This window comes from Hippocampus comes, unplaced genomic scaffold, assembly GCF_001891065.2.
Source record: "Hippocampus comes isolate QL1 unplaced genomic scaffold, H_comes_QL1_v1.1 scaffold322, whole genome shotgun sequence".
Classification (NCBI taxonomy): Eukaryota; Metazoa; Chordata; class Actinopteri; order Syngnathiformes; family Syngnathidae; genus Hippocampus; species Hippocampus comes.
This window is the reverse complement of record NW_017805137.1, coordinates 165299-178426: the sequence shown is the minus strand read 5'-3', so window position 1 is coordinate 178426 and position 13128 is coordinate 165299. Positions and strand designations below refer to the sequence as shown.

The 13128-nt window shown below is 42.9% G+C and overlaps 2 protein-coding genes across 3 annotated transcripts in view; both read right to left on the bottom strand.

Annotated features, from left to right (window-relative positions):
* Positions 1-1015, bottom strand: part of bambia (BMP and activin membrane-bound inhibitor (Xenopus laevis) homolog a) — a 4500-nt gene extending 3485 nt beyond the window's left edge. The window contains exon 1 of the mRNA XM_019867174.1: positions 469-1015. Coding sequence (XP_019722733.1) covers positions 469-691 — 223 coding nt within the window. The 5' untranslated portion in view covers positions 692-1015. The remainder of the gene's footprint in view (positions 1-468) is intronic.
* Positions 1016-4092: 3077 nt separating this feature from the next.
* Positions 4093-11719, bottom strand: waca (WW domain containing adaptor with coiled-coil a). Of its 2 annotated transcripts, none has more exons than XM_019867154.1 (13): positions 11485-11719; positions 11272-11302; positions 10409-10601; positions 9934-10025; positions 8791-8906; positions 8573-8691; positions 8145-8396; positions 7722-7844; positions 7394-7545; positions 7086-7210; positions 6331-6529; positions 5714-5841; positions 4093-5624 (listed from the first exon to the last, which is right to left on the bottom strand). In XM_019867154.1, exons 1-13 carry the CDS (start codon positions 11523-11525, stop codon positions 5555-5557), a joined length of 1641 nt encoding a protein of 546 aa, XP_019722713.1. In that variant the 5' UTR covers positions 11526-11719; the 3' UTR covers positions 4093-5554. The 2 variants fall into 2 exon arrangements, with proteins under 2 accessions (XP_019722713.1, XP_019722715.1); XM_019867156.1 differs by having other exon boundaries at positions 7394-7542.
* Positions 11720-13128: the final 1409 nt, after the last annotated feature.

Here is a 13128-nt window from a genome sequence, read left to right as displayed (position 1 = left end):
GAGGAGGGGGAGTCGACCTGAGCACGGAAGCTTTTTGGCCCAGTTCACTTTTTATATGAATGGCAGCTTTAAAACAGAGTTCCACTGAAGGAACCCTTTGGGAGACAATGCAACTTAATACTACATTGACTCTTTATTATCAAACATAATGCTTTAACGTAGAAAGGTGCATGGTATTGAGAGTGTAACAACTATTAGTTAGCTAGATTGTAGTTAAACTGTAGTTTCCTGTTAATAGCAGATGTGAGAATCACAACTGCTTTCGGCTGTAAACATGGAAAAAAAAAAGATTATGACTGCAAATAATTTCAAGGCTATTTGCTGCGATGTTTTACTACTGTTTGAATTCGGGGAAATGTTGTTATTGGTCACCAATGAAGCATTTACGGTCAATTAAGCATTTAACGGCGGATTTCAGACTGCAAAGAAGAAGCGCAACACAGATCAGGCGCAAGATACTGTATATACCTTTCGTGAGAAGAATAGCCATGGCGCAGAGTTCCAGTTGCAGCCAAATCGAAATAAGACTGAAGTGACGATCCATTGACGCCAACGTCGATGCGCAACACGCGCTTGTGTGTCCGCAACGAACAGCACTGTCTCTCCTTGAGCCAAGAGCCGGACGTGGAAAAATAAACAAATAACACGCTTTACATTGAGCTGCGGAGATAAACTGGCTATTCCTACTCATAAAAAAGTCAACTCGCAATTCCGCCAGAAGTAGAAGGGGTGAAAAAAAGTTGCTTTTAAAAACTGCTCCGCATTTCAACTGACTCAAAAGGCACGGCGTATACTTCAAGTCCAAAGAAGAAAAAAAAAGATATATTCCTGTTGTGAAGCGTGTCAAATTATATGGCTGAAACTGCTGGTCCTTCGTTTAAGCTTTCTTTCTCTGTTATCAATAACGTTGAAGCATCATCTCAGTATTCCTGGATGGAGAATTTGTTGAAAATGAGGGACAATCCCGTTTTGTCAGACAGTATAAACGGACTCAAAGTAGTCAAGATATAACAGAAGAAATAGCTGTGGTCGGCTAGAACTCCGCCCCTTCAAGCTGATTGGTTAATCTCTCAGGAACGTTTACTTCCTTTCAAAATAAAGTCAGTTTATTCATGATGTGGGTGGGTGCAATACCTTTTATGCTAAATACCCCAATAATAATAATAATAATAATAATAATAATAAACACGCCAGGAAAGCTTGTGAATATCTTGGACCCAGTGCATTCCTTTCAAAATAAAGTCAGTTTATTCAGTTACCAATCCAGTGGGTGGAGGTATCAATTGATGACAAGAATATGCTTTTAAATAAAGCACTGGGTCAAAAAAGAAAAACAAACAAAAAAAAATGTTATCAGATCATCCTGTGCAGGATGAGATTATGTGTTCAAATTTCAGTTTTCCTTCATGATGTTTCCATATTTTCTCCTTAGTTGTTTTGATTCTCTCTGGGTCCATCAGCTTGATCCCACATTCCGTAAACATCCGTACTGTCATGTTTGTTCTTTTTGTGACCAGCAGGTGGCAATGGAGTGCTTCTCCTACAGCGTCACACCTGTTGCTCATCGTGTCATTAGTTCTTCTCTTTCAAAAGGACTGCCACGCCAACGTTCACGGTCACATCGTTGTGTTCCTGTCATGCTGTTTTGTTTCTGTTGAAGTGGTGTCTTAATTGCTGATGTTTTGTTGGTACTTTGAATTTTGATCTTTTTGTGACTTTGTTAGTGCTTTCAATTTAGTTTTTCCAGTGTACCCTTGCAAGTGTTTTGGTTAGAACAGTTTGGTTCTCCTGCCTCCTTACTGAATTTATTAGGTCTCTTCCTGGCAATAAAAAAAAAGTAATTTTCACTTTATTTTTGTGCTTTGGATATTTTATTCAAAGACTGCATGCCAGCATGTGTTTTCTCCCCAAGGGTGAGGGTTTAAACAATGGCTTAATTGGATAGTCACAATTTCCGTGACTGCATATTCCCTATGAGAAGGAAATGTGGGAAATGCTCAGTTACTACTTTAGTTTCATTGTTGAGAAAACAAAACTAAGTGATAATTTAAGTAAACAAATGCTAAATGTTTACTTTAGTTTCAATTATTTGCCAGTGTTATGCACCAATGATGGCCTTCGACTGCAAGTCCTGACACATATTACAAAGCAAATTCCTCTCTTTTTCGTGTCTCTGAAAATGAAAAACAGTCATTGTCCGTCGAGATGTTTTCGTCATTGTTGTATTTAATTGCAAAATAAAACATTGCTCGTATATTGTCGCCGGATTGAGTCACTTGACTGTATCGCTGAGCGATTGCCACCAAAGTGTGGCTAGTGTTTGTACCTGCAGCGTCATCCCTGCTCCGGCAGCCAGGTTGACGCCGGACTGAACCTTGCAGCCTTCAGGCGATCAGGCTGCTATTGCCACTTGAGGGAGGAGCGGACAGTCGTTAAGCGAAATTAGCAACCCAAAAAGGCTCGTGGCGCCACTGAGACGACAGCACACGCACACGCGCGCGCACACGTACACACTAAAACATGTCACGATCTGCAATGCAAAAATCGAGGACTCGGATGTAGTAGTAAAAATACATTCTTATTTCTTCAACATGTTTGTTCAACTTAATTAAAATGAATTAAAAGCGATTTACATGCAGGGTGAATAAAAACAAGTGATATGGCTGCAATAAATGAAGCCCCGACTCGTTCTGCATGAAGCCAACAGCCAAGTGAAAATGAGGATACAGCTTTAGTGAAAAAAATACACATGACAATTACAGCAATTATCTGCAATTCACATCGGCGCCAGTCCAGGGCTGTGTCAGTTATGCAAGGAGACTGCTGCAGATAGAAATGTCTGGAGTCGACCAAATACTGCTTGATGCCTTGATATAACTTCACGTGTATCATTCCTTCTTGTAATAGATCACATTCACGTATATCGGTCTTCACGTATTAGAACGTGGTGGTCTGCATAACGTGGACAGCAAATTCGCCGCACCGTGGTTGCATTCTATTTTATTGAGCTTTTACTACCACCTAGTGGTAAGAAATGCTAAACGCACCACCAGTATGCTGAAAACCACTACAGTACTATAATTTGATTCACCATTTCAAGTGTACGTCAAATCAATAGACACCAAAAGGATGCCGCTACACCGGAGCGGAAGGGTGCTATTGTCCCGTCAGGTCCTGCGTTTTATTTAATATGCTCATATATGTTCACAAATTATTTTCTCAGGAGCCCACTACGTCACAAATTTATCAGATCGAAAAAAAATCTTGGTGCCTTGCGTGTTTATTAATGTTATCATCAAACCTATATATTAAAAAAATCTGTGTGTCGGGAATCGAAATATGAGTTTCATGTTTTGAATGAAACTGCACTCAAATAAAATACATTTTCCACGATACTTTAATTCACCGAGACACAATATAATATGTGATCATCTTGATGTTGCAGCATCTAAACTAGATAGATTTAGCATCAAATCTATATAGCTTTAGTTGGGTGACATGACTACAATTGTAGCAATCTTGTAGCGTCTAAAAAAAGCAAAAGCTTAATCAAAGTGTTTCTGTGGTTTTTTTAAAAGTGTTTTCCTGCTGAGAGGATGTGTTAACAAGCTTTCAGCACGGGAGAGGGGGGCTAAGAGATGTAAATCAGCTTTTCCGTGCCTAGTTTCACACATTAGGCAACATACTACAGGTATGTGTGAACCAGTCTAGACAGTGAGGGCTTTGTGCAACAAAAGCCACCCCTGCTGATTGGTGTCTGTTGACATGATGGGTGGGGTGGGGAGGGGTCTGCAGGTAACGTCGACCTAAGATTGTGAGCAAACTAAAAACAAGTCTCTAAAACAGCCCCTGCATCACAATACATTATTCTGATATCTCTACTTTGAAAATGTGGCCCTCACATGGAGACACCGAAACAGACACATTTCCTCAAACACCTCCTTAACTTCCACTCCTCACCTTGATGGGAGCCATATCAAGGATGGAACAGGAGACAGGCAGACTGTCTCCATGCTGCTGGTGATAATGGACTGAATATTCCTTAGCTGTCTTATTCAAAAATGCAGCTCATCAAGAAGGCGAGACGACATAACCCTTCAGAGACATTTTATTACATCTGTCATATACTTCAATATACAAACGAAGGATGTGGTCACCTTTACTGAATGTGTTGTGAAGTTGAGTGAGAGAAGCTTTTAAGATGACAGGATGGTGGAATTAAACTTTGCAGCTTGGGGACCCTGTGATTCAACAATGGAGGGCAAACAATAACAAAGATGGGACATGCTTTTTGAACATCTTATTTTATTATTATTAATTTTTTTTGTTTATTTTATTTTGTCAAACAGAAGGTCAAAAAAAAAAAAAAGCGAACAGGAGAGGGATGTGTAGGCGAATGAGATTTTCAACAAGGCACTAGCATCATATCAAACCAAAACCCAACACTCCAATAAAATAATCAGGGCTCTCTTTAGCTTAACATGTTAACTGTCATACATACAATTCACATTTTCACCTTGTCACCACACACACCTCTGCCCAAACCTGCCTGTTTGCTTTTTGTCCCTTCCTACAGAGTGCAAATCAAAGTGTAAATCTCTACAACTCTTTATAAATAAACCCTTTGAATGTTGTCCACTTTGTTGACTGTACAATGGAATGAACCTGCATCGCAAAAGGGGAAGAAAAAAAAAAAAAAACATGGAACTTGTGGCAGGACCAGGCCGAAGCCAGACAAGGGGCGTGGGAATGATTCAAAGCAACTTCCCATCTATTATTTGTATCTTTTGGAGTCACACGCAACCACACCACCAGGCACTAGTTTATCAAGACTGGGAGATGCAGGGCCACCAGAAGCTGCAAATACAACACCCAACCGTTAGGAGCAGTTGTGCTGGACCTTGCTAGAAGGGGATGCTTCACCATGCCCGAGTGCACTTCACCCCGAGAGAGGGCTAAGGAGGGAAGAGTGAGGAGTTCATCGAGGTTTGAAGAGGAAATGGAAAAAAATGAGACCAGTGTGATTCTGTATAGCTCAACTTCTGTGTAAGTCATTGACCCAAAAGATTCTCCTGTCATCTATGAACTGACAACAGGAAGCTGCAGACGAGTTCACATGAAGGAAAAGGCTAGCTAAAGGGTGTAGCCGCCTAGGTGCTGATTAGTTTGAATGTCAAAAGCTTTGATAGACATGGCTTTCGATGGCTTCATTCTACAAAACATATTTACAACATAGATAACATCTACAAGAAATCTACATTTATTTTTTTCTCTCTTTTTTTCTTTTTTGAACAAAGCGGAATTGTAAATCAACCCTCCTCTCCAAACAGCTCTTCCTTTCCTTCTTTCTTGGCTCTTTGCCGCCCAAACGGTCCAAAGCTAAACCGACAACAGCTCCTGTGTGCATGTGTGAAGATGGGGCTCGAGAAAAACTGAACAAGCGCTCGGCCTCTGGCTTCCAGCTATGTGCAATGGGTCGCCCTCCACCTGTACCCTTTTTTTCCCCCCCGTCAACCCTCCTCGAACGCCCGCTTCGACTTGAGACAAAAAGTTCTCAGACCATGAAAGAATTCTGGTTCTTCAACTTTTCAAGTTCTTTGATTTGCTGTCTTAGAAACAGTATCCTGCGGGAGAAAGAAATCAACAAGAGAAACGTTGTGGATCCATTTGGACTACAACAGACGCACTTGCTTGTGTGCTAAAGCACTCGTACCTTTGTTCGCGCAATGTGGCTTGTATTTCGCTGACTCGGACCAAGGAACGCAGGTTTTTGAGCTCAGTGCAGTTCTCAGACATGCAAATGCTGCCCATTGTGTGAGTCTCTTCGCGTAATCGTGATGCCTGTAACACAAGTGGTTTGACAAATGCATAAATTATACGAATGACCATAATTTGGAGATCGGGCCAGTGTTGAGAGCACAGAGAACTTTCTCTTGCACAAACACACCCAACCTGGGTGTGTTGTTAAGTGTATCACCAACAACCGTGCGGAAAATAAATAACTGGAATTGCGGTTATATTTTCATGGCACAGACATGTCAAAATGTGTCAGCATGAAGGCCTTTTCACAGTGCACTTAACGCATAGCGTGCCATCAACAAACCCATTGGGTTTCTATTGTGCTGCAAAGGTGTGAGGATGGAACACCGTGCCGTGTCGCATCCGTGTGTCGAGAGAAACAGAAAAGGCCTCAAGAAATATTTGCAGTGTCTGATTGTCAGGTGAGCGGGACGTGGCTTCAGCACATTCACGTTAATCTTTTTCCGTGGCGCAGAACAATGACATTCTGACATCAAATTTAATTATTATATTTGGGCATCTGGGACAAACCTGTTTCTCTGCATGTTCAGCAGGCCAACCTTGGACATGCTTTATAAGATTCTCATTGAAGTGAGCAGCAAGGGAGGGTGTGAAGGAGCAGGAGGGCCGGGATGTCGAGGAGGTGGGCGTAGCAGAGGCAGATGTAGGGGCATTGCTGCCGCCGCCAGTTGCGATGTGGTTGGGACCTGGGGAGGGACTCCTCTGGCTGCTGTGGTTGACAACAGAAGCACATCAAAAGTGTGTGAGTTTATATGTACCTCAAAGTAGGTGCAGTTTAGGATGCTTTGCCCTGTATGTCAACTTATCTGCCAGCTTTTCTCAAGATTTTAAGAGACACACGTGAAATATGTTTTTGGGAGGAAATACAGGGAAAAAAAATAGACATTTTCACTTCAACATATATGAGTCGGAATCCCTTCACAGCTTGATTTTAAAACTTTGACCTCATGTTCAGAAACTATGCCTTTAAAATAATGAATTATTGGCTCAACCGAATTTCCTCCAATGACCGGCAGGTGGCGACACAACCCTGCATTGTCCTACAACAGTCACTCCAGCATTTGGTAAGCCAACAACATTCACAAATGTGAAAACCAAGGTCTTCCGCACGCAGTTTCAGAATGGCCAGGACTGTGACATTAAAAATGTGTAATGTCTGTTATAGACTTTTAGCACGTGTGCCTCTTACATCACAGGCAGCTCAAGAACACGGCCACAATTATTCTGCATGGATTCTCTAAGTGATGCTGTAGAGGTGCTTTTACCCTTGGCGCTGGAGGGTGCGTGGTGATGCTGTGGTAGCTTCGTGAGTGTGGTGCTTCTCACTGGGGAGGGGCTGCTGAGACGTCTGCTGGGGATGAGATGACTGCTTGACCGTTGGTGTACTTGCCTAGAAAACAATCCCCCGTTACAAGCCATGTTCAACACAGCAGCCACTCAGAAAGAAGGCTCTATGAAAAGCTGTCTATGATAGATTGATTTCTCTTTACAAAGGAGTGCATTAGCCCCTGATTTGAAAATTTAAGGTGCAAAAGTAGAACATTTAGGGGTGCTCAATATCTTATTTCGCTACCTTTGACAGCGAGATGCCCGGCTGGGTGCTGAGTAGAGGTTTGAGGGGACCAGCAGTGGCTTGTGGCGTGCTGATGCGAGGAGAAACATAGGATCTGGGTGATGATGCATCTGATGTTAACGACATGGGTGACTGGTTTGACTGCTGAGCTGCTAAAGACAGAACGGAAAAAAAAGGCAATATGAAGTATTGTAATATCAAGTACGATATACAAAAGTTATTAAGCAGCAGAAAATGTTATATGGGTCCTTGTGGCAGCAGCAGGCTGTACCGAATGCTACGAATATGATCGACATTATTTGTACAGCTTTCCAGAGGTTTCTCTTACCTTGGCTGGAGAGTTGAGCCGCTTGAGAGAGAATAGTCGTAATATTGAAAGCTGATGGCCCAGCAGTAAGGATCTTATGAAGCATCGACTGTAATGAAGCTTGTGTGACCGCAGCTGTCAGAACTAAACAAGGGAAAACAAGCTCAAACAAGCCAGCTCCAGGCACAGAAAATGTGCTTGACATGCAATATTTTGTACACACACACACACAAAACATGTACAAGATGTCATCTGTTTACGAGAGTTGTGCTCTTACAATGACAACACAACACCAATTTGTCTCCAAGTCCTTCGTAGTCTAATACTAAGTTATGCTAAAATAGGAGTTAAGCACAGGGACGTTAAATATAATGCTATGAGCTGATTGTTTTTGCGTTGTTGCCGCAAGTCAATGAAAGTACTGCATACACAGAGCGTACGCACCTTCGTTGATTTTTGCCATGTCCATACTGGCATTATTGAGCTGCAGGGCAGTCTGAAGTGCAGGGAGAAGCTGGCGTAACAAAGTGGGGTCTTGGAGAAGTGGAGGGGTGGGGGTCTGCAGGACCGGTGAGACGGGGACGGTGGAGGATGACGACGATCCCGGGGTGCCTGATGAGGGGTTCAAGCTCCCCGGGCCAGAAGATGATGACTGGGTGGCATGAGCCGTTGTGGCTTTCTCCACCTGTGCTGACTCTGAAGTAAACAGAAAGGAGGTCGCTGTTGTCACCGTTGGGTGTCTATTGGTTAAGGTGATGTCTTGCTTGACTACCCGCTCTGCACTGTCAACTTTGAATTCACAAAGTCAAGCCTTACTTTAAATTTATGGTAAAACAACATTTGAAAACCAAAATAGTCATTGTCCTTCTTACTTGTTCCCGGAAACCCGGGGGGCACTGATGTCTGCATTGCTTCCCTTCTGTAGTCCCTGTCCTTGGGGAAACTGTTGACAACTGCAGTCTGTTTTGTTGCCTCCTTTTGTCGCTGTTCTCTGTCAAATGTGAGTGCATACACGCCTAGCGTTACGGATCCAACCATTAAGAATATTTAACCGCACATGATCAAATGCTTTGGTGAGGATAACTGCTACCTTTCCAGCCATTCTTTGGGTTTCTCCCATTGGGACACCTCTGTTCGGCAGTTGTAATAGTATTTCTTCCCAGATGAGCTGATGTGCTCTGACCAGTCATCACCTGGTTCGTGAGTCTGAGGGAAAAAAAAAAAAAAAGTAGAATTACGGAACAGAATCGGTCTCACAACAGATGTGAGTGCTATTAACGCTTATAAAGGGTCTGATGCAAGAGGTTGCAATCTCACTTGTAAACCAAGCAAAGCAGGGTTGCGTTCGTAGATGCTTTTTGAATTTAAGTATCGGCTAATCCAGTTCATTCTACACTCTTTTTTTTCCCCCTCCCAAATCAATACTCAGAGCCGCCAACCCCTATCATTGCCACTCAGGAACATTTGTGTGTCAGCCAACCAAACAAACACACGCCACCACAGACTCTGAACACCACTCCTTTTTTCATCACATTCCGAGATTTTTATTCAATATTCTTTTGTTGAATGGTTTAACAATTTCATCATATTAACCTCCACACTCGGCATCTCTAGGTACTGGTGCCTCCAGTGTACGGCATCAAGCAGGGTTTTCTTCTCCCCCAGTCTGGAATGGATGGATGCAAAAAAGCTTTTGGATGCTTCTTGAAGCTGGCTAAAACCCACCGCTTCTCAAAGCGAGATTGTGGATTTCTTCGAAAGCGGGAATGTTAAGCAGCGCTCCCAACTGAAACACAAATCCTTTGTCCCTCTACTGAACATGGTGGCCATAACTCGGCGAATAACCCAAGTTCAGAATTGCGAAGCCTACTCAACTGGTCGGTCAACAAAGAACAACCCGCAGTATCCCCGCAACACGTGTGTGCAACATGCGAAAGGGCGTAATGTTCAAAAACACGTTCGAGCCCCGCAGGAGGAGTACCAGACAGAAGTCTCCGGTCTTCTTCGGAATGAGAAAAAATGTGGAATAAAGCCCGCGCAGGTCCTGCCAAGGATTCAAGGGTCCAATTACTCACTTGTCTAACAAGGTGGCTATTTCTTGATAGAGTGCCTGGGCCTTTAGCAGGTCAGTGATAGCTATTCACCACTAAGTGAAAACAACAGGGTGACAATGGGACATACACACTCAACAGTAAGGATCAAGAAACTCTCAGTTGTCTTCGAAGCAACTTACTGTGTCTGAGGGTTTGCTGGGATTTGAATGTGAGTTGGAGCTCTGAAGGGCACTGTGGTTGTGAGAATTTTCATGTGGCGAATTACTGGTCCCTGCAACACATGAAGTTGTTTTAACACAAACATCTACATTGCTTCAAGGCTGCTTTTTGTCTACTGACTGATAATGCTCAACACAATTAAAAATGACCCTGATATCGTGATCGAGAAAACTAACTTCCTCTAAACACTCTCGGCTCGAAACAGCGTTTGTCGAAAAGTAATTCTAAAGTGACACCAAATGCAAGGAGAAGAGAAAATGTCATCCAGTCCCGGTCATGACTTATTCAAAACCCGGTGTGAAGAGAAACATTGGTCATGAGAAGAGCCAATTTCAAGAAAAACAGGAGATGGATCCAAAGTCCTAGATGACGAATACAAACACCGACTAATTGCGTTTGGCTAGATGTTTAAAATCTAAACTTTTTTTTTCTCACCTCCATCACGATCCCTGGCCCTGTGTGCATGAACAGCCTTTGCTCTGCTGTTCCCTGTGGTGTCACTATGTTTGTTTTCTGGGCTGTCAGACCTCCGCAGCATTTTGCAGGGAGGGGTGACATCGGAGTGGTCTCGCATCTTTTCATGTCGGTGATCTCCTGCTGGATGGCTCTTAGATGAGTATTTGAGAGTCTGGAATAAAATGAATCAATTTAAAAAAAGGCACCGAACGCCTTATTCCTCACGCGCATCACACATTGTCAGGAGGACTCCTCATCATCCGGTCTAGTGGCCAACTCACTGGAAACCCTCAGGATCAAGTGGATGTCTTAAAAATAAGTCACCCTGCCTGTCTCATTCTGCAAAACTTTAGATTAAATATGCCATTGCTTAATGTATCGATCATTACAACGTGAGAAGATAAACTATTCGTATGGCGACGTAGTGTGACGTATGGTGTTGATTAAAATCACGGCTGCATTCCAGACGTTTGACTGTAACAACTCGCGTACTAATGTGTATCCGTACATGATCGGAATGTTGAAACGTTTCAAATCGCTTGCTAGATTAAAAATTACGGGCAGGCCTTAATCAGACTGGCTAGCAGGCGAGCTAACCGTAAAGAGCGAAGAGCTTTAACTGCTGTAAAACTCGCCTGAACCGTCACTCTGCAGCAGGCTCCAGTTTATACACTCGTTATTACACTATGCGTATCTGTCGACGGTCTCCGCAATTTGAAACAAATATCTACTTTTCACTTTTCCGCACTGACTGCGGCCTGTTGAGCTCACCAGAAGCCTGACCCTGAGTTTCCATTTTAATCTGATTTGCTGCTAGCACACTACGTTTAGCTTCCAAGTACCTGATAGGGCTGAGAATCTCTTCGGTCGCACCTGCAATCATAAAGAAAGAGCATGTGAATAGAAGGCTTGAAAAGTCAACGTTGAGAAATGGATCAAAGTGAACGCGCAACTTTCCAGACACTTATTTTGGTTTCAGTAAAAAAATGGCGGATTGTCAAGCGTAGCTATAGGCGAAAGGAAAATGTGAAGAAGTAACGTCAAAAGATGTTTACCCATCGCCGAGTCTCGGTTGTTTCCTCGCATACATTACCATCAATGCCGTGTTAGTGTGTCTAGAGTGGGATGTGAAAGACTAATGACGGCACTGTATTTTTCTTGCGAATTCCGCCACCTGAAATCGGCAATTTGAGCCTAGCTGGTAGGTATTTCGATGCTATAGGCAGCAGTGGTGGAAAGAGCGCCCTCCCTCACTCAGTCCATTTCCCGCACAGCGGTCGTGGTTCTCCGGATCACACGACAAAACGTAGCAGTGCGGTGCTAGCCGGGTTGCCAGGTCAAACAAAATTGACGAATCCCAGGGTAATTAAATAACAAGTAAATGACGCTCAGAACGAACATTTATCAACGTGTTCAAAGTTGACGACAGAATATTTACAGATTGATTATACATTTCATCCATTAAATGTCTCGAACGGAGTAGCATTTATATGGAGGAATGAGGATACAATTTTGCATTCCTGGCAACCCTACTAGGAAGCGTCTCCCATCCCTCACTCGAACGCTACACGACTCCCACATTGGAGTCAAACCCTTGTCAAAAACTGTTCATTTGATAGTTTGGGTAACCAAGTCGAGAATACGCTAGTAATAAGCGTTTTGTATTGATAATAAGCATGAAATATAGCTACACCTGCCGCTGGAGTGCAGTTACTTGTTGTACAGTGCTGTCTAGTGGCCAATGTTGGACATTGCTGCAAGAGTACGTTGGATTGCACTGTCATTCTTATTCTACCAAAACAGCGAAAACAGATTCATCTATGATAGAAAAGGCCAAAGAGCGATATTCATTTTCTGAAAAAATAGGAGACTTCTAATTCATTTATTTCGCCTCCCAGGCGTCCTTTCTTGACATGGCCTTTAGGCGAAAGCATCTCAGCTCATTTACACCGATTCAAAATTAAAGCAACGAGATCTAGTTGGAGCACAAGTGATGTTAAACATTTACGGATAATTATGGGAGCAGGAAGTTAATATTTCATTGGCATAACTGAAATAAATATTTGTGTCATAAAACACTTTCATGAATGACATCACGGTGCGCTCGCGTACAAATTCGTGTCAAGGATGCTTGCCTAGGATTGGCTATACAGCACACCAATGAAAATAAATCATTTAAGTAAACAGTACGCCTTTTAAAGACACGGGCCAATGAACGAACGGATGGGGCGGTCCCTATTGTCGGCGTCCTCTACATACAGACTGCAGATCAGCGTATCCATTCCCGCGTTGGAGACACCGCCATAGTTTCTAAACAAACAACTGCTTCCAAGTCAGCAACCGAAACAATTGTATTCTTGGCGTGCCACGGCCAAGACCGAAACGATTTGGAAGATAATTATCGCCCATACCCGCGTCGCACTGTTGTGGGAAAAGGAGTTATGAAGGATCATAGCAAATGTATTTGAAGTGAAAACTGAAAACTTTACATTCCTTATCAAAAGAGTGGTTGGACTCTACCGAGAACCCATTCGACTCCGATCTCAATTGCCAAGTAAGTGTGGCAGCATTGTGCATTCTATTATGATTTTCCCACCCCCGAATATCTTCCTAATAGCAAAAGTCAATTGTTGGTTTTGTTTTTTAAGTGCAATCCTTTGATACGATTGTTTTAAAGGAAGTAGCTGTTCATGTTTACC